The following is a 22,135-nucleotide window of genomic DNA, read 5'->3' as shown; positions in this document are numbered from 1 at the left end:
TAATTCTTCCCCGCCTCCTCCTTGATGGACAGTTCTCCTGGTCCCATCCTATCCTGATTCTGGTTGTCTGGACTCCGCCCAGTAGCTGCTAATTGGACAGTTCAACTAGACCCCGCCCTTGCCCCGAGTGACATGCCAGAGAGACACGCTTGGCTGATCTGCCCACCTGGAACTTGGGCTGCGCGCACAGCCAGTTCTGGGGGCGGCGGACCGTATGGTGTCCGCTCCGCGGCTCACCTGTGTCCTTCTGCATCTGGTAGTCCAGACTCAGGTTCCATGCAGATTGCTCCGTTCACGGAATGTGGACGAGAAAATACAGGTCATAGCGCTTTGCTGATGGAAATAAAATTAAACGAATAAACACTTTTATTTAAGCCAAACTGAAGACCACAGCGCTTAAGACAGCCTCTCAGATAACTCAGAGGAACTGCTCAGGAGAAGCACGGTTTTTAGCAGTTTCCTCTCCTGTCAGAACATAGTACATCAAACAAGTCAGGGCAACATTATTCCAAGATTTCAAAAAGCAGTCTTATCATTGAAGGAGGACCATCATTGATGCCCCAGGAAGGGAGGCAGCTAATATTCATTTAAAAAAAAAGTATTGCTGTATTTTTATTTTTTTGCTAGGTCTTCCTTGGAGTTTGCAGGTTTTCTCCACTAGTTGCTGCGAGTGGAGTCTACTCTCAAGTTGCAGTTCGAGGGCTTCTCATTGCAGTGGCATCTCTTGTTTAGCGTGGATTCTAGGGCACTCCGGCTTATTAGTTGTGGCCCCTGGGCTTAGTTGACCCTGGGCATGTGGGATCTTCCCAGACAGGAGACTGAACCTGTGTCCTCTGCATTACAAGGCAGATTCTTAACCAATGGACCACCAGGGAAGCCCCTAATCTTTATTTTTAAAACACATTTTACTTTTGGTCAGTGGGTGCTTTAATAATTTAAAGCAGATGGACATGCTGTTCAATAGGCCACAAACATTGTTTTAGCATAAAATTCTACTTAAATCGAGCTTCCCTGGTGGGGCTTCAGATGGTAAAGAATCCACTTGCAATGCTGGAGATCAGAGTTCAATCCCTGGATTGGGAAGATCCCTGGAGAAGGGAAAGGCTACCCAATCCAGAATTCCAGAGACAGAAGCCTGGTGGACTATAGTCCACGGGGTCGCAGGGAGTTGGACAGGACTGAGCGATTAACACTTTCACTTTCAACTTGAATCAGGTATGCATCAGAATGACTTCCCCAGACCTCAATAGGTGAAAATCTGTTTCATCAATTTGGTGACCTTCAGTGTCAGGACACAGCGTGGACTAAGGTCACCATTGCTGAGTCCAGCTTAGCAACATAGGGTAAGAGACAGGTGCTGCAGAACATAAGAAAACACAAAGACAGAATAGAAGGAAAGATGGGACTGGGGAACTCAAGACCTCGAGGATCAAAAGCCCTGATATTCAATGCCGCATCACTTTTATTGAGCTTCTTTCTTGGTATGCAGAAAGTATCTGTTTTTTAAGATCACATAAGTTTCCCATGTTTCCAGTCACGTCCCCAGTTAATGTTTTTCTTTTGAACTTCTATGTTATTTTCTGTACAAAGGGCACCATGTTGCTGGGAGCGAAGATCCCCACAGGAACATCAGAGAAACAATCAGTGCGTGTGCAAGCAGCTTTCTGACTTGCACTGACTGGGCATTGCTAAGTCCACACTCCTCTCTCTCCATCTGCTCAAGCAGGTCACTCTGACCCCAGCCAATCAGCCCATATACTCCGGTTATTTCTTGTTGCTGTTTCCTATTATTTTTTCTCATGGTTTTGCAAAGACATCTGGAGACTGTTTCCCACATTTCGCTCTTTTTGTTTTGTAACAGTAGGTAGACTGACTGGGCCACTGCTTTCTTCATTAATTTTCTGAGGGCTTTTCTTGTGCATCTGAAGACTAAACACAAGATTATTAAAAAAACAGCAAAAAGATATGAGTGCCTATAAGCCCGCCACCTATGCCTTTTATCCATTCCAAAGGATTCAGTGCTGTTAGTCCATCAGCTATACCTTATAAGGTTTCGGTTTGGGGTTACAGCTTAAAGACGCATGTTGCATGCCAATAATTTTGGCTTGTAATTGCTGTATGTCCAGTGTAAGGTTATCAACCTTGTGTCACTGAGATATCACAGTCCTCAGGTATGTGTGTTATACTGCAGGGAAATTCATATCATATCAGCTTTTAGTCCGTCTCTGTGAATTTTGAAATGTGAACAGCTGCACTTTCTTTTTAGATTGTATAGCAATGGGTGTACAGCTATGCCATATACAAAAAGCCACTGACTTTCACTCTTAAGAGGGTAACCGTTACAGAATGTGAATTGTATATTCATTTAAAAACAAATGATAAGACCAGTATAGCCTTGGTAACCCCACCTCCTGGTCACCACTAAAAGACATTCTGTGTGGGAATTCCCTGGTAGTACAATGATTAGGGGACTTCCCAGGTGGCACTAGTGGTAAAGAACCCACCTGCCAATGCAGGAGACATCAGAGACATAAGTTTGATCCCTGGGTCAGGAAGATCCTCTGGAGGAGGGCATGGCAAACCACTCCAGTATTCTTGTCTGGACAATCCCATGGTCAGAGCAACCTGGTGGGCTACAGTCCATGGGGTTGCAAAGAGTCAGACATGACTGAGCGACTATCACTTTCACATGGAGAAAAGTAGATTCAAGTTCTTTTCCTGTTTTTTTTTTTTTTTTTAACTGAATCATTGGCATTTTGTTATACAAAGTTGTTTCAGGTATTCTGGATAATAAAACCTTGTCACATATATGATTCAAAAATGGGTTGTCACATTCTGTAGGGTGTCTTTTCACTCTCCTGATAGTGTCCTTTGATGCAGAAAACATTTTAATTTTCATGGAGTCCAATTTATCTATTTTGTCTTGTGTTGCTAGTGCCTTCAGTGCCACGCATCAGGACATGACGTGCCTGCCCACACAGAGTGCTCTCTTCCTGTCTCTGATGTTCTTGCCCCCACCTCACTCTCCTCTAGAAACACTGGCATGTTCCTGACCCTCAAGTACCCAAGGCCCACTCCCGCCTTAGGAGCTGCATTAGTCTGCTTGGGCCGCTCAAAAAAGCACTGGAGACAGCGGGGCTGAAATCAACAATATTTTCTCACGGTTTGGGAGGCTGGACCTACCTGAATAAGTTGTCAGCAGGGCTGGATATTCTGGAGGCTCTGAGGAGGAACCTTTTCCAGGCATGTCTCCAGGTTTCTGGAGACTGTTGACAATCCTTTGCATGCCTTGGCTTGTAGAGAGATCACATCGGGGACTTCCCTGGTGGTGCAGTGGATAAGAATCTGCCTGCCAATGCAGGGGACATGGGTTCGTTCCTTGGTCTGGGAAGATCCCACATGCCTTGGAGTAACTAAGCCAGAGTGCCACAGCTACTGAGCCTATGCTCTAGAGCCTGAGCTGTAACTACTGAGCCCATGTGCTGCAACTACTGAGGCCCATGTACCTAGAGCCTGTGGTCCTAAAGCCTGTTCTCTGGAACATTAGAAGCCACTGCAATGAGAAGCCCAAGCACCACAATGAAGAGCAAACCCAGCTCACCTCAACTAGAGAAAGCCTGTGCAAAAAGCAACAAAGATCCAGTGCTGCCAAAAATAAATAAATAAAAGGAAGATCACATCAACCTCTGCTCTGATTTTACACGGCTAAGACATGTCTGTCTCCTGGGCAGGTGTCTGTGACCCAATACACATCACTGGATTACAACCTACTCCAATCCATTATGGCCACACCCTGATTACATCTGCACAGACCTTATTTTCAAATCAGGTTTGAGAAAAGGAATATTTCCTACCGTATCAGTAAACAAGGATGTCAGTCATCAGTGACTGCAGCCCTCCAATGAGAGCCACTGAACCTGAAGGAAATCAGGAAAGAGAAGAGTATCTGCCATCTATCATCCATCAGACTGCATCCACTCCCCACGGTGAGCCCTGAGGAACTCAGGATGTGAAAACACAGGATACTGGCCCTAGGTAGCTGAGATGCATATCAAAGGAATGATTTCAGTGAGCCCAGACTTTTGCATCTTCCCATACATAGAAAAGCACTACATTGCTTAACTTGGGATATTTTATTTTCTTCAATTGTCAGTTTTTGATGTTCTGATTACCTGCCCTTTGTTGCAACACTTCTATATTACCTGGCTCCTCCTCCCACCTCCTTGGAGCAGTTCTCTCAGGCTTACTTGAGATGCTGCCTCCAGGGCTTAAGTCCCTAAAATTCCCTCTGGGTAGAACATAACTCTCAAATTTTAGGTTGTGAATATCTTTTAAATCCACAGGTTGTATGAGAGATTCCAGGTGGACATGAAATTGGTGGTCATGAGGGGGGAGGGAGGGAGAAGACATTACTGAATTCAGTATATATGCATACATGCAGGGGTTAATAGTCAGCCACTGTTGCTCTGGCTAAGCCATGAGAAAATCACCGTGGGAAAAGAATAAAAGCAAGATATAACAATTAAGTATAATCCAAACAAAAGTACATCGGGTTGATTAGTTGGGGTCATCATGCCCTGCTAAGCTAAGGAAAAACAGTGTGGACCTTGGAACGCTGGGTCAGCGCAAGTTCAGAACGCTGCTTGTGCACATACCAAGATGTTTTCCCAAAGCATATGCAAGTCTATGACCTCCAGCTGGGTGATACCCCTTGTACAAAAAAATAACAAAGGTAGTCCAAAGTAATCAATAAAATGGGAGATGTGACCAGGGACACAGAAGGCTGATTTTATCATAGCACAACAGATATTTCCTGCTTGCCAAAACACTAAATAAAAGGGATATGGCTCTGAGGAACAAGGCTCTTGATCCTAGAGGTCTTGAGTCCCCTGCTCCCACCTTTGAAACTTTAATTCTGTCTCTAGTTTCTTTTTTCCAAACTGTGTCGACCACTTTTGATCCCTACCTTCTGTGCTGGCCACAGTACATACATGTCCTTGTATATAGTTTAATAATCTATTTAGGTATCAACTGCCAGTGTTACCTGAAATAGTTTACTCTTCTGCTATAATATTCACTGGAGAGATTGAATGAAATCTTCTCCATATCCCTCTCATCCCCTCATGAGTGCATGCTGAGTTGCTCAGTTATGTCCAACTCTTTGCAACCCCACGGACTGTAGCCCACCAAGTTCCTCTGTCCATGGGATTCTCCAGGCAAGAATACTGGAGTGGGTTGCCAATTCCTTCTCCGGGGGATCTTCCTGACTCAGGGATCAAACTCTGCATTGCAGGCAGATTCTTTATTGTCTGAGAAACCAGGGAAGTCCTCTCACCCCATCACTGTGCTACATTTCTTGGTACAATTGTGAAAGGTCAATGAAACCAATAGGTAGATATGTTTGTGCTGGATTGTTTTTTTTCATTGTGCGTGTGACTGGGAGGTATATTTCCCAGAATCCCTGTCTTTATGATCCCAGGCTAGAATTCATCAACAGCCTAACTTGTATGATGTCTGGAAGGTACTAGTGAATGAAGAAACCAATTATTCTCAGGGTCTGGAGCCACCATACACAGATGGGCCAGTGCATAGGGGCTTGATGGGCAACCAGTGAGGAGCTTGTGATCACCAGGCAGGCAAGTCCTCAAACCAAACGCCCACTTTTTCTCTTCCATTTTCTAAGGGTCCTGACTCCAATTAAGCCTTTATTTCTAAGTCCACAATCATAATCTGGTGCTAGATATTGAATGTCCCTTCTATACCATGCACTCTAGGCTCAAACAAACAATTACAAACAATTACGCCGCTGACTAATATAGATGTTTGCCCACAGGTCCTTGTATGCTCTGCTCCCCTGTGGCTCAAGTGAGATAGCTGCCTTGGTGCTCCCCGAGTGACACCCCTGTCTTGTTGTGCAGTGATTATGTCACTAGGCCTTGAGTAGAGTAAGCTTTTTCTGGGCCTTCCTGGATCCCCTTCTTGTGGCCACACATGGCCAGCCCCTAAAGGCACACAAGACAGGTACAGATTCACGGCCTCCAAATAAGCATTCAGTAGGTATCCCTCTAACACTTTAAATCAGATTATTTTTTAAAAAATTATTTATTTGGCTGTGCCAGGTCTTAGTTCAGCACACAGAATCTTTAATTGTGACATGTGGGATCTAGTTTCCTGACTAGGGATCGAACCCAGGCCCCCTGCATTGGGAGCTCAGAATCTCAGACACTGGCCCACCAGAGAAGTTCCTGAATTTGATTTTTTTAATGCACATTGTTTTAAATCACATCCTGGGTGATCACATATTAAAGCAATGGGAAATAACATATAAAAATGGACTAATTAAACATACTGGGCTAATCATTTAAAGAGCAGACCCCTGTAAGAGAAAATGCCACAAACTGCTACATATATCCACAGGAGCTTATCTCAGTCTTAGAAGTATTGAGGAACAAGAAATGAGGGGTCATTACAGCCTCATAATGCAACTAGGGAAGCAGGTTTCCTGCATCTGTGGCTGCCATATTATATCTGCAATGGGTAGAGGTAGGGAACATCCACTGTTAGAGGAACAAGATGCTTCCCACAGAAATCAAGTAATTAGGAGAATCCTTGGATATGAAGAGGGCCACATGATATGAGAAAATCACTGAGGGATCCTCTGAAGCCTGAAGAAGTGGCCTGATGGACCCCAAAGAGCCACAGGAACATGCAGGAAACTGTGTGAACCTGAAAACCAAAGAGGACCCGTGATGAGGGGCCTTGTCCACACTAATGAGCAGAGTCCACACTGCTGCCCAGCAGGTAACTAACATTAAACATGTGTCTGACTGGGGCTGCTCCACACAGGCAGAGCCAGAGTGAGAAAGCAGTGCTGGAGTTCAGGCCACCAGGCTGCCCGGCAGCTCTGTGTCCTGATGGTACAGAAGAGCTGAGAATCGTGGCTTCCTCACTCCAGCTCCAGACTTCATGCATCTTCCTCTCCTCAAAAACTTTAACTCAGAATCACTAACAGAAGGACTCTGGATATACAGTTTCCCACCTTACCCAAGATGACAACACAGTTCAGTAGAATCATCTCGACAGCACCTTTCATCTCCATGCCAACAAGTCATTCTTCTTAACTCAGGGTTTTGTGTCCAGTTTCTAACCAAGGTCAAGGACAATGAGCAGAGACCAAATTACAAACATCACCAGGCAAGACAGAAGGTCTTTCAAGACCTTCCACAATTACTAATTATTGTGAAGAACACAGATACAGTATTCATTGTCTACAAAGAAACGTAGAAGACACAACTTTCAGTATAAAGGTTCTAGGGGAGGGTAAATACTGAGTCAGAAAATTCTTGTATCTCTAATAGTGGACCAGGAAATACTTTTCAACAATACAGACCTCATATCATGATTACATACTTGGAATATAAAGCAAAGAAAGTATCAAAAATTTTTTGCCTAAACATACCAAGTTGTACACATGCACACACACAAAATGAAAATTGAAAACCACTTACACCCCTGGGTTCAAAAGACTTTGTAGGGACTTCCCTGGTGGTCTGATGATTAAGGGTCCTCCCGCCAATGCAGGGGACATGGGTTCATTTCCAGTCCTGGAAGATCCCACATGCCTTGGGGAAACTAAGCCTGTGCATCACAACTACTGAGTCTATGCCCTACAATAAGAGAGTAGCCCCCACTCGGCACAACCAGAGAAATCCCTCTCACAGCAATGAAGACCCAACACAGTCAAAAATAAATAAATAAAAAAAATTTTAAAGAGACACTGTAACAGGAATTCTCCAGTGGTTCAATGGTTAGGACTCTGTACTTTCACTGCAGAGGCACAGATACCATGCTTGATTAGAAAACTAAGATTCCCCCAAGCCAAGAGACGTAGTCCTCCCACCCAAAAGACATTGTAACAGAAATGAGATAAACTTTATATGACTGCATGATGATGTAAAATCAAAGGTAACGAAATATAACTAGTACAGATGAAGGAGACAGAGGGATAGTTACCTTAATTGTTCAGATTAACAACATGAACTAGAAATGAATACCCTGGGATCCCTATTGAAGATGAGGCACTTAGGAAGGGAAAACCATATTTATATTCATTAAGAGATTTCTGTCATGCCCTGAGTTTTTGTGTATGAAATAAGTGAAGAGCTGAAGGTTTTCCCAGTGTCCCACTCACAAGGCTCTGCTCCAGGGTGCTGCTCACAATCCAAGTCTGAAGTGAAAGTGAAGTCTCTCCCAGAGGCCTGATGTTCAGCTTTGCTCCCCGGTGTGTGTCCTCATGTGTCCTCGCAGGTTTGTGGGGTACCAAAAGGCTTTCCCACACTGCTGACATGCATAGGGCTTCTCCTCACTGTGCATTCGCACATGCTTCCTTAAGGAGGAGGGCCAATGCAAAGCTTTCTGGCACTGCGTGCATGTGTAGGCTTTCTCCCTGCTATGTGTCCTCAGGTGTCCGCGAAGGGAGGCTTGGCGCATGAAGTTTTCCCCACAGAATGGACATCCAAAGGGCTTCTCCCCCGTGTGTGTTCTCTCATGTTCCCGGAGGGACATGGAGCAGCTGTAGGCTTTGCCGCATTCTGTGCATTCATAGGGCTTTGCTCCACTGTGCATCCTCACGTGCTTTTTAAAATATCTCTGATGCCTGAAGGCTTTTCCGCAGTGCTGGCATTCATAGGAATTCTCCTGACTGTGTGTTCCTGCATGTTCCCTAAGGGATAAGGAGGAGCTGTAGGCTTTGCCGCATTCTATGCATTCGTAGGGTTTTATGCCGCTGTGTGTTTTCATGTGTCTTCTGAAGTATTTGGGACAACTGAAGGCTTTCCCACATTTTTACACACATAAGGTTTGTCACTGGTGAGTATCGTCATGTGTCCAACCAGGGATGAGGAATATCGGAGGGCTTGCTCACATTCCTCACACTCACAGTGTTTTTCTCCAGTGTGAGTTCTCATGTGCTGTGCAAGGTACGAATGATAGGTAAAGGATTTCCCACAGACTTTATACATGTGGATTTTCTGTCCATGCTGACCTCTCTCATGTCCCTTAAAGGATGAGGGAAAAGCAAGAGCTTTTCCAGATTTCTTACAATCTGAAGACCGTTTACTACCATGACTCTTCATGCATCTCTTACATGTTCTCCCAGCATCCTGACATTTATTGGGTTCCTCTACAATGTCTGTTCCCCTAGGAGGGCTTAGGCATGAAACACAGCTGCAGCTTTCCCCGCATTCCTCACATGGATAATGTGTGTATCCAGGGAGAGATCTCTGCTGATTTTGGAAAGAACAACCCCTGTAGGCTTTTCCACACTTAGTGCATTTACAGAGCTGAATTCCAGGCCAATATCCTTTATGTACAGTAAGATCTGTAATTTGGTTCAGGGCTTCCAGACAGTGATGACCTTCGTTATCTATGCAGAGCTTCTCCACCAAATGATTTCTGTTCAAAATGGGAAGCACAGTATTAGAGATGAATGATTATAAGTAATTTCTTCACTAATTATTTATTGATGATTGCTCATTATTATTTTGACTACATTCTTGCCATTTTCAATGAATGATCATATTTTTTACACTCTGTATTGTGACAAAGTGCAACAAGTTTAATGCTTTGGCTGAGGGCTAAAACAGAGTCAACATTTTCCGTGTTTCTTACATACAGGGTATTTTGGTCATCATTTTGTTTCCAACCTCATTATGATTTAGATATTCAACATCATATTTAGGAAAGTATTTTCTTTCGAAATTTTCTAAGTACAAATTTGGCTAGCTAGGTTTACACCTTTCCTTTAGTTTCAAGTGAGTCTAACAGGCTGCACGTATCCTCGCCCCCATGGCAGTGCCACTCACCTCCAATCCCTTTCTAGGGTATGGTGACCTCCGATGTCAAGAAACACCCATTTTTCTCCAAAAACAGACCAGGAATCATTTCTCGTGAATCTTACTTTTTTCTCTTCACTGCACAGTTCATTCTTCAAAATATCACACTGAGTACTAGATCTGGTTTTAACTTGAAGGAAAGAACCTGTAACAATTGGTAGTGTAACTAAATTCTCAGGAAAGAAACGGTGGGATAAAGGAAAGAAAAGAAACCAAAAGATTACTTTCCATATACAGATTCAAAAATGTAAACAAATTTTATAAGGAAAAATAGACATGGGGACAAAGAAAAGACCTTGACTATCTTGGCCATCACAGGAAAAATGAGTCAAAGTGGCAGCTTTGTTCACTAAGAGACATTTCAAAAAGAATGGAGACTGATGTCTGATCAATATTATCAAAGAAGGAAAGTAGGAAGAAATGGGGCAAAATGCACTTTCCCAAATCCTTCCTTTGTACAGGGAGGTACAAAAAGACTCCTTGAGTGGCCAAGGATGGATAAAAACTCCAAGAGGGAAGCCAGGTTAATTATACCCATCATCTTCCCAGAGACCTAGTCATGTTCCTAATGGGTATGTCGAAACATTGCTGTCTGATCCAGAACCTGCTCCTCCCAAGAGGTGAGTTCCCTGGTGATCTCAGGTACAGAGGCCCTGGATAAGGCCTGTGTCCACAGACCCAGCAGGCCTTGAGATGTTGGACAGTGTGTGGTTGCCATCCTGCTAGTGGAGAAAGTTCCTCATGGGGAGGGTGGAGAACAGCAAGCTGTCCATGAGATGGGCCGATTCTCCAGTCCTCATGTCACTGACGACGGGTCAGTGTGGGTTTAACTGCAGCAAGATCATCGTGTCAAATGTGTACTGACAAGTGTAACTTTCACAGGGTGAAAACCATTATGCTTCTTCAGTTCAGTTCAGTTCAGTCGCTCAGTCGTGTCCGACTCTCCGCGACCCCATGAATCACAGCACGCCAGGCCTCCCTGTCCATCACCAACTCCCGGAGTTCACTCAAACTCATGTCCACAGAGTCGGTGATGCCATCCAGCCATCTCATTCTCCGTCGTCCCCTTCTCCTCCCGCCCCCAACCTTTCCCAGCATCAGAGTCTTTTCCAGTGAGTCAACTCGTCGCATGAGGTGGCCAAAGTATTGGAGTTTCAGCTTTAGCATCAGTCCCTCCAATGAACATCCAGGATTGATCTCCTTTAGAATGGACTGGTTGGATCTCCTTGCAGTATAAGGGACTCTCAAGAGTCTTCTCCAACACCACAGTTCAAAAGCATCGATTCTTCGGCGATCAGCCTTCTTCACAGTCCAACTCTCACATCCATACATGACCACGGGAAAAACCATTGCCTTGACTAGACGGACCTTGGTTGGCAAAGCAATGTCTCTGCTTTTTAATATACTATCAAGGTTGGTCATAACTTTCCTTCCAAGGAGCAAGCGTCTTTTAATTTCATGGCTGCAATCAGCATCTGCAGTGATTTTGGAGCCCAAAAATACAAAGTCTGACACTGTTTCCACTGTTTTTCCATCTATTTCCCATGAAGTGATGGGACCAGATGCCATGATCTTTGTTTTCTGAATGTTGAGCTTCAAACCAACCTTTTCACTCTCCTCTTTCACTTTCATCAAGAGGCTTTTGAGTTCCTCTTCACTTTCTGCCATAAGGGTAGTGTCATTATGCTTCTATCACTGCCCAAATTAGGGAACCTTGAGATTCTGCTCAAGAGTGACAAAAAGTCAATCAAGGCATGAAACTGTTTTCATGGAAAAGAAACCTGATTATAGGTAGGTTCTATAATAGCAGCAGCCATGTCTGCCTTTTTTCCAACATATTCCCATCCCTGTCCCTCATAAGAAAGGACACTGTAAGAAATAACTGTTCCCTAAAGCGTCTGCCTCCAATGCGGGAGACCCGGGTTCAATCCCTGGGTAGGGAAGATCCCCTGGAGAAGGAAACGGTAACCCACTGATAAAGGACAGAAATGGTATGGACCTAACGGAAGCAGAAGATATTAAGAAGAGGTGGCAGGAATACACAGAAGAACTGTACAAAAAAGATCTTCATGACCAAGATAGTCACGATAACGTGATCACTGACCTAGAGCCAGACATCTTGGAATGTGAAGTCAAGTGGGCCTTAGAAAGCATCACTACGAACAAAGCTAGTGGAGGTGATGGAATTCCAGTTGAGCTATTTCAAGTCTTGAAAGATGATGCTGTGAAAGTGCTGCACTCAATATGCCAGCAGATTTGGAAAACTCAGCAGTGGCCACAGGACTGGAAGAGGTCAGTCTTCATTCCAATCCCAAAGAAAGGCAATGCCAAAGAATGCTCAAACTACCGCACAATTGCACTCATCTCACACGCTAGTAAAGTCATGCTCAAAATTCTCCAAGCCAGGCTTCAGCAGTATGTAAACCGTGAACTCCCAGATGTTCAAGCAGGTTTTAGAAAAGGCAGAGGCACCAGAGATCAAATTGCCAACATCCGCTGGATCATGGAGAAAGCAAGAGAGTTCCAGAAAAACATCTATTTCTGCTTCATTGACTATGCCAAAGCCTTTGACTGTGTGGATCACAATAAACTGTGGAACATTCTGAAAGAGATGGGAATCCCAGACCACCTGACCTGCCTCTTGAGAAACCTGTATGCAGGTCAGGAAGCAACAGTTAGAACTGGACATGGAACAACAGACTGGTTCCAAATAGGAAAAGGTGTACGTCAAGGTTGTATATTGTCACCTTGTTTATTTAACTTATATGCAGAGTACATCATGAGGAACGCTGGGCTGGAAGAAGCACAAGCTGGAATCAAGATTGCTGGGAGAAGTATCAATAATCTCAGATATGCAGATGACACTACCCTTATGGCAGAAAGTGAAGAAGAACTCAAAAGCCTCTTGATGAAAGTGAAAGAGGAGAGTGAAAAGGTTGGCTTGAAGCTCAACATTCAGAAAACGAAGATCATGGCATCTGGTCCCATCACTTCATGGGAAATAGATGGGAAAACAGTGGAAACAGTGTCAGACTTTATTTTTTTGGGCTCCAAAATCACTGCAGATGCTGATTGCAGCCATGAAATTAAAAGATGCTTGCTCCTTGGAAGGAAAGTTATGACCAGCCTTGATAGTATATTAAAGAGCAGAGACATTACTTTGCCAACCAAGGTCCGTCTAGTCAAGGCAATGGTTTTTCCCGTGGTCATGTATGGATGTGAGAGTTGGACTGTGAAGAAAGCTGATCGCCGAAGAATCGATGCTTTTGAACTGTGGTGTTGGAGAAGACTCTTGAGAGTCCCTTATACTGCAAGGAGATCCAACCAGTCCATTCTAAAGGAGATCAATCCTGGATGTTCATTGGAGGGACTGATGCTAAAGCTGAAACTGCAATACTTTGGCCACCTCATGCGACGAGTTGACTCACTGGAAAAGTCTCTGATGCTGGGAAAGGTTGGGGGCGGGAGGAGAAGGGGACGACGGAGAATGAGATGGCTGGATGGCATCACCGACTCTGTGGACATGAGTTTGAGTGTACTCCGGGAGTTGGTGATGGACAGGGAGGCCTGGCGTGCTGTGATTCATCGTGTCGCGGAGAGTCGGACACGACTGAGCGACTGAACTGAACTGAACTGAACCCACTCCAGTATTCTTGCCTGGAGAATCCCGTGGACGGAGAAGCCTGGTAGGCTACAGTCCACGGGGTCACATAGAGTCGGACACGACTGAGCGACGGAACGGAACGGAACGGAACGGAATGGGAAGACTTAAGGCAGGGAGGAAGCTGTCCTCACCCACAGAGGCCAGGTTCTTGCAGGTCTCCAGCATCACATCTCTGTAGAGTTTCCTCTGACCAGGGTCCAGCAAGGCCCACTCCTCCAGGGTGAAGTTCACAGCCACATCTTCAAAGACCACTGAGTCCTGAAACAGCCATATATTCTGTGTCAGTGAGGCTCTGCTGTCACCCTTGAGTGTGGGAGGATGGGGAGGCCAATAAGTGGGAACTGGATTCAATTCCTAGGACTCCTGAGCTCACACTCTTGTGGGAAATAATCACACGCCAGCAAATCCAATGCAGGTTCCTCAGTGATGGAAAGTGCTGGACACTGAAGCAAAATGTAACAGCAACAGTAGACATGGACTAATGGAGACAGGACTAAAAAGAACTGTTCTTACTAAGATAGTAGATTCTGAGGCATGGTAAAGACTGATAAATGAAACCATCATTCAGATAACATGGAAATGGACATTGGATTGGTCAAAAATTATCACTGTCTTGTCACCTTCAAGAACTGGAATCAGAACATCAGTGCTGCTGGATCTGAATAACCATGAACCTGAAGGCAACAGCAACAAGCAGTCTGGTCTGGTCCCGTCATATCCGACAGAGGCAGAGACACAACCCCTCCTGTGATGAGGTGGACACTGAGGGTATACAGGCCATCCAGGACACAGGGCTCAGCACATCTGTTGGGTAAGAAAGGGCCTGGTTCCTCAGGAAGCTGTCAAGCCAGCAGGGCCTCTCAGATAAATAATAGAGTGCTTGGAATTCAAGAAAGATGTCCCACAAACAAGAGTTGTTGAAGAATCTGATGGTGATTGAGCCAGAGGTGACTCTAAGAGGGAGAATGAAGAACCTAATTATTATATTTAGAGAAATATGGGATTACTCTACATTGATGATATAAAAAGATACAAGTACAAAATTAAAATTGTTTTTTTAAGCAAAAAAATATGGGTTCAAGATGTAAGGGAAAAAGAAATCCCACAACATCAGCTACAAAGAAGGCAAAGTTACTTCAACTAGGGTTGCAACTGAGTTTGCTAGTCACATACTTGATGACAGCTCTGTATCAGAAATATATGTGAAGAACTCACATAACAACAATCCTGGAGAAGGAAATGGCAACCTACTCCATCATTCTTGCCTGGGAAATCCCATGGACAGAGGAGCCTGATGGGCTATACAGTCCATGGGGTTGTAAGAGTTGGACATGACTTAGTGACTAAACAACATGACAATAAAAAATAAAAGACAAATAAGACAACTCAATAATAGGGCAATAAATGTGAATAGACAATTCTCCAAAGAAGATATACAAATGGCCAATAACCACAAGAAAAGATGTTAAACACTGTTAGTATTAATATTAGGAATCCATATACAAAATTGAATTGTGTGGAGACACTTTCCAACCCCTTCTAGGAGGCTAGCATTATGCTGATACCAAAACCAAAAAAAGACATCACACATAAAGAAAGCTACAGAGCACTATCCCATATAAACACAAACAAAAAAATTCCTCAACAAAATGTCAGCAATCCAAATCCAGAGAGATATAAAAAGGATTCAACACCAGGACCAAGTGGGATTTATTTCAGGAATAAAAAGTTTGGTTTAAAGAAACAAAGCTGCTGCTGCTTCAGTCATGTCCGACTCTGTGTGACCCCATAGACGGCAGCCCACCAGGCTCCCACGTCCCTGGGATTCTCCAGTCTAGAACACTGGAGTGGGTTGCCATTTCCTTCTCCAATGCATGAAAGTGAAAAGTGAAAGTGAAGTCGCTCAGTCGTGTCTGATTCTTCGTGACCCCATTGACTGCAGCCTACCAGGCTCCTCCATCCATGGGAAACTGGTATCATATACCTTCTTAATAAAGAACAAAAACCACATGATCATCTCAATAGACTCAGAAAAGGTATCTGTAAAAACACATCATCTTTGGGACTTTCCTGGTGGCTCAGGGGTAAAGAATCTGCATGCCAACGCTGGGGACAGGGGTTCAATCTCTGGTCCATGAAGATCCCACATGCTGTGAAGCAACTAAGCCCACGGGCAACTACTGAGTCACCACTCTGGAGCCCATGAGCTGTAGCTACCGAAAGTCAAGTGCCTAGAGCCTATGCTTCACAACAAGAAAAGCCACTGCAATATGAAGACTGGGCAATGAAGAGCAGCCCCTGCTCACTGAGACTAGAAAAAGCCCAAGAGCAGCCACAAAGATCTGGCACAACCAAAGGAAAAAAAAAAAAAGACTGCTTTGCCAATGCAGGGGGCACAAGTTCGATCCTAGTTGGGGAACTAAGATCCTACATGCCATGTGGATAGGCCAAAAAAGATCAAAAAAAAAAGAAAAAAGGATTAGAAAGGGATTCCCTAGTGGCTCAGTGGTAAACAATCCACCTGCCAATGCAGGAGACACTAGTTCGATCCCGTGGAGCAAATAAGCCCATGAATCACAACAAGAGAAGCCACCGCAATGATAAGCCCACACACAACTAGTAGCCCCAGCTGGCCACAACTCGAGAAAAGTCCCAGCAGCAGTGAAGATTCAGCACAGTCAAAAATAAATAAAATTATTTTTGAAAAAAAATGCAAAATATCTCATCATAATACTTTTTAAGAAAGGGAAGAAAAACAACCCCACATCATCTTTTCTTGATAAAAATACTCAGCAAACTAGAGGAAATAAAATGCTAAAGGGCATCCAGGAGATGCTGATACCTAACATTTGAACAGACACTTTTCCAAAACAGAAATATAAATGGTCAATAAGCTCATTCAAAGGAAAACAAAAAAAGAAAAAACAAACGTTCATGAAAAGATGTTCAACATGAGTCATCAGGGAAATGCAAGGAAAGTTTTTGGGAATTCAGTCTGATTTGCTTTCAGTACTACAGAGTGAAAATGGTGATCCCACAGTTGCCTTAATAGAGGTTTCCTGAATAGAGACGTGGCCCCAGACTCCACCGTGGAGGTGCTGGCTTAAAGCACAGAGGGTCAGCCATGCTCATCCATCACCACCCATGTACTGTTTGCATCAGCCAAGGACAGTGCCTGAAGAAGAGTCTGCCTACCATCCTGAACCATCCATAAGCCATATCATTCTTGTGAAAACTCCCAACATGGCTCCACAAGTAAGACAAAAGATAATAAGAACTTTTAAAAGCTCCAGATTAAGAGCTGGGAGACAGATGGAGTCAGCAAGGAGAATCTCCCAGAGGATGGGCTGGGTCGGTGATGTGATGAAGCCTGGTAAAAGGAAAACTAGCTCTCCTTCTTACGTGTTTGGGGAAAACTCAGTTTTCCCTCCTGTGTGTTTCTTCCCTCTGTGTCTCTTTACCCTCACAGAGACCATATCACTTCAGAGACTCCTGGTCACCAATACTTCATGGTTTTTCCCCATAACAGGCAATTCTCTGTGACTCCAGCTGGGTTTCCTACCCTTGAAACTGGGGTCTGACACGCTCTACCTGGAGATGGCATTGGATTCCACAGGTTCAGGGTTCAGTCCCTCAAGACTGCCTCCAACCCCCAGACACACACACACACTTCAGATGCCAGTCTCAGGATCAGACTGTCACCTGTGCTTCTTCAGATCTACCGGCTGTAGATCAATTTCCCACAACCCCTCTCCTGGGGTTCCATTATTTTTTAGAAATTAATTATTTTTGGCTTAATTGGGTGTTAGTTGCTCTGTGGCATGTGGGATTTAATCCCCAGACCAGGGATCAAACCCACATCCCCTGCATTGGAAGGTTTTCTAACCACTAGACCACCAGGGAAGTCCCAGGTTCCATTATTGCGCTAGAGCAAATTACTCCTCTGTGTAAAATAAACTCTGTCTACCTTTTGAGACACTTACAGACAACCCCCGCGCCCGCACCCCGCAATAACACACTTGAATGAAAGTATGAAAGTGCATGCTTAGGAAGTTTGAATTTTTCATTTGACCAAGAGTTCACAATTGCCCATTTCTAACCCAAACTCTCCCCTGACTTTTTGGTCACCAGCTCCCCCTGCCCATCATCAAGAAGCACTGAGATGCAGAATAAAGCTCCCCTTCTCCATCTGGACTGAGAATGCACTGACCCCAGAGAGCCCCCAGGCTGTCAAACTGCCTCGCTCTCACCCTCCTCATCCAGAACAGAAAAGCCCCTTTCTGTTTCGTCTGAGACCTTGGGACATATGCTGAGATCGGAGTCCTGTCCCTACTCCAAATCTCTGGAATAATAAAACAAGCTCAGAGCCCCAAATGGAGTCACTTATGCTGAGTCCCAAGACACCGAGCTGGCTGAACTTAAGAGTTTCAGCTTCTCCCAGAAACGGAATTTGAAAGCAGTCAATCAGGAATTACCAGGTCGGCAAAGGGAGGCGATCTTCCTGGCAGACCCGCGCCCTCCTTAGAGTAAAGGAACCTGACACAGACAAAACCCACTTTCGCTGCTTCCTTCGACCCGCTCACTTCTGCCTACAGGAGACTTTCAACCCGCAGCGCCCTTCTGTGCTGGATGGGAAGCTGCCGGATTCCTGAATGACTGAATAAAACCAGTAAGAGTTTGGAAACTTACTTCGTTGAATTTTGTTTTTTAATGGGAATAAAGCACTTCTTACCTGGTAGGGATATGACGGCATCTGTCAGGTCTGGACGGGTCCCCTCACCCCAGCCCCTGACCGGGTCACCCGGTCCTCCCCGGGATCCCCAAGGGGCGCATTCTAAGGCCGACACTCCCACTTAAGAGAGGACGGGAAGGGACAGGACAACGGGGTCGAGGAGGAGATTTGGGTCGCTATCTAGAGCAGCGGGCGCCGGAGACCCGGGCCTGCCTCAGCTCCCAGAGGGTCGTAATCAGCCCCAGCCGGTCTCCGGCTCCGGCCAGAGAACTCACCATATCTGCCAGCTCCTGGATCTCCAGAGCATCCTTCCTGGAGCCCGCGAGGCCACGGAAACATGACACCTGGGACCGCAACCCTCAGGCGTGCGGGAGCGCCCAGGTCTGAAGCGAGCGACGCCTGCGCGGCCTGAGAGGGTGGCCGCCGCCGGTCCTGATTGGACGGAGTTCGAGGCCTCCGCCCTCTAATTGAACGGTGTCCCACGCACTCCTCCGCCAGATGCTTCTTGTGTACGTAACACCCGCCCCCGCAGTCCTTGATTGAATGGTTCTCCGGGAAGTGGCGATCTTATTGGATGGTACTCCTGACACTCACCCCAGCTAAGTTACCCTGACAGCTTCCCAGCAGTTCTGGTTATTCTCCCGGGCTCGCCCCCGCCTCCCCCTGACTAGACAGTGTTACTGTCCTTCCAGGCTTCAGTGTTTAGTCTGAACCTTCGTCAGGTGTTTATGCCGGGCGGAAGTGTGGTTTTCGGCTTCAGCCCATCCTTGCCCAGCCTCCTTCTAGATACCTGGACTCGCTAGCCCGGGACGTGGGTTCCTAGCAGAACTTGTTCCCGGGCAGGTGGACCTGTACCGAGAAGTCCTGAATTACTTGCCCCGCGGAGAGGCCCCTGTCCATGGTCGAGACTGGATAAGATGGGACAGGAGAGTCTGGTGACCTCAGGGGCCAATGGTCCGGGGGGTGAAATCACTGTGGTTCTGTGCCATTTCTTTAAGAACAAAGACATTCACGTCCGCGTCGAAGCCAGGATCCCACCGTGTTTGATGTGTGGCCTTTGGCACCAGGAGGCCCTGCTCTCCTGACCCAGCTCCCAATCTGGGCTTGATCAAATTCTTTTGAGTCCTATTTCATAACCCACGGTATCAGGCTCCCTCCCCACAGGGAATGGAAACGCTGGATCACAGCCCCTCACTCTCCACCCGTCTGAGCAACAGTGAGGTTCTGAACAAGCCCCTGGTCAGCTTCTCCAGACAACGTACCCAGGAGGCCCCCGTCCAGTCCTGCTGGTCTCAGAATCCACATAGCCCCTCACTAGCCCAACTTTCATCCTGCTTCCCCTCTTCACACAGATGGGAAAAGCCCTTTGCTCTGTGGTTGGAGATGCTGACCCACTTTAGGCCCGAGCCTCGGTCCTCTGGCAGCACTCTGTGAATAAGAGTCCTCTTTAATAAGTCTATAGATTTTTTTAAAAATCAGATATACTTGGCTTTATAAGTCAATTTCATTTAAAAAAATTCTTTATTTTGGCTGTGTTGGATCTTCCTTGCTGCGGCAGGCTTTTCTCCAGTTGCAGTGCAGTGGCTTCTCATTGCAGCGACTTCACTGGCTGCTCAGCACAGGCTCAGTAGTTGTTGCGCGTGGGCTTAGTTGTTCCCTGGCATGTGGGATCTTCCTGGACCAGGGATCAAACCCATGTCTCCTGGGTTGGCAGATGGATTCTTAACCACTGAGCCAGCAGGGAAGCCCTAGGTACATTTCTTAAATGATGACTCCTGCAGCTTCTGGAGGGCCTGGTTTCAGGGCCATGTGGCCTGGGGTGATACCCCAGTGGATACCAACCTGAGTTGCTATGCATCAGATTTTTGTGGTTCTATGACACAGCCATAGAGGCTGAGCCACTTGCAGAATCCTAAGACAAAGGTGGGCATAGTAGTATGACTTACAAATAACTTTTTTGGGGGGGTTGTGTAGGGGCGCCATGTGGCATGAAGGATCTTAGTTCCCCAAGCAGGAATGAACCTGTGCCCCTGCAGTGGAAGCGCAGTGTCTTAATCACTGCACTGTCAGGGAAGTCCAGAAATAGAATTAAATCATATGACCTGATTTGGGTGTATATGGTTCATAGGGTATCAGGTTGTTTGCCAATTAAAATAACTGGGGTTGAAGTTGGAATTTCAGCACTAGCCTATAAGGACTTTAGTCAATAATAATGTATCAATAATAACAAACAACCAGGTCCTACTATAGCACAGGGAACTATATTCAATGATTGTGATAAACCATAATGGAAAAGAAAATGAAAAGAATATGCACACATATACACATATATATATATGAATCACTGTTATACAGCCGAAATTAACACAACATTGTAAATCAACTACAAGTTTTTAAAAAGCACCTTAAAAAGGATTGTGATATTTCAAACTCCCCTTTCATAGCTTTTATAACAACCAAACTGAAAGAAAAGTTTAGTTAAAAAAAAAAAGTCCTTGTATCCCCCAGGACTTGATAGCAGCAATAATCTCTGAAATTCCTCCATAAGTAAGTGCTGCCTCAGACTTACTATCTTAAGGAACAGTTCTAGAAGAAGCTCTTTGACCTTTCCCCAACAATATGCCTCAAAATATGTTAGGAAAACAAAATGGTTATTTTAGTGGTAATTAAATGTGTCTATAGATTCTCTGGTGGCTCAGTGTAAAGAATCCACCTGCCAATGCAAGAGACATAGGTTCCATGCCTGGGTCAAGAAGATCCCCTGGAGAAGGAAATGGCAACCTATTCCAGTATTCTTGCCTGGAGAATCCCATGGACAGAGGAGTCTGGTGGGCTACAGTCCATGGGGTTGCAAAAAAGTCAGACATAACTGAGCAACTAAGCAACAACAAACTGCAAAACCTTAGTAATGGCTTCACTTCTGCCTTCCAAATCTCACTTCACTAGGCTTCTGGTATATCTGGACACAGAATCATAAAGGGAAGGGATCTGCAGAACTGTAGTTACTAACACTACTCATGCTGATGTAACACAATCCAGAACTAGATATCTCATGGTCACATCACAAGTGTCTCTTAAATAAAAAACCTAGTTTCAATTCACAATCACAAGCAAAGACAAAGCAAAGAGTAAAAGTTGAAAGTAACAATTCACATGAGACTATACACTTTGAAGAACTCTGCATAATTACAAATTTCTACCAACTGTTTTTAAGAAAAATGGAATTTAGGCCTTTATGGCTGTCTCAATACCATGGTGGAAAATATGTAATGGTTGATTATCCAGTATCTGCCACACTAACAGAGAAGGCAATGGCACCCCACTCCAGTACTCTTGCCTAGAAAATCCCACGGACGGAGGAGCCTGGTAGGCTGCAGTCCATGGGGTCACTAAGAGTTGGACACAACCGAGCGACTTCACTTTCACTTTTCACTTTCATGCATTGGAGAAGGAAATGGCAACCCACTCCAGTGTTCTTGCCTGGAGAATCCCAGGGACGCGGGAGCCTGGTGGGCTGCCGTCTATGGGGTCACACAGAGTTGGACACAACTGAAGTGACTTAGCAGCAGCAGAAGCAGCCACACTAAGCCAGTAGGAAAATTCCAACAAACACCACAAAGTCATTGTTGCAATGACCCCTTAAAGGACAATTTAAACAACTAAGATATTAAACTATATATTTAACTGCCTGGCTAGCTCAGTCAGTAGAGCATCGGGCTCTTAATAAAAGGGTCATGGGTTCGAGCCCCACACTGGGTAGTAGCTCTAAACTATATTATATATATATATATATTGTATATATTAAAAATATACTGCAAATCACCCATGAGTCCAACTGGAAAGATA

The 22,135-nt window shown here is 45.1% G+C and overlaps 1 protein-coding gene across 1 annotated transcript; it reads right to left on the bottom strand.

The window, feature by feature from the left end:
* Window positions 1-96: 96 nt before the first annotated feature.
* LOC129559619 (uncharacterized) lies at window positions 97-18,707 on the bottom strand. Its single transcript, XM_088838866.1, is given in 5 exon segments — window positions 97-8,843; window positions 8,846-9,453; window positions 9,864-10,038; window positions 13,689-13,815; window positions 18,565-18,707. Coding segments are annotated over 5 exon segments (1,491 nt in total). The 5' UTR covers window positions 18,568-18,707; the 3' UTR covers window positions 97-8,265.
* Window positions 18,708-22,135: the final 3,428 nt, after the last annotated feature.

The sequence above is a fragment of the Moschus berezovskii genome, chromosome 8 (genome assembly GCF_049115385.1).
Source record: "Moschus berezovskii isolate FMDL1 chromosome 8, NW_MosBer_1.0, whole genome shotgun sequence".
In the NCBI taxonomy this organism is placed as follows: Eukaryota; Metazoa; Chordata; class Mammalia; order Artiodactyla; family Moschidae; genus Moschus; species Moschus berezovskii.
Note: the sequence above shows the minus strand (reverse complement) of the source record. Positions and strands in the feature narration are given on the sequence as shown.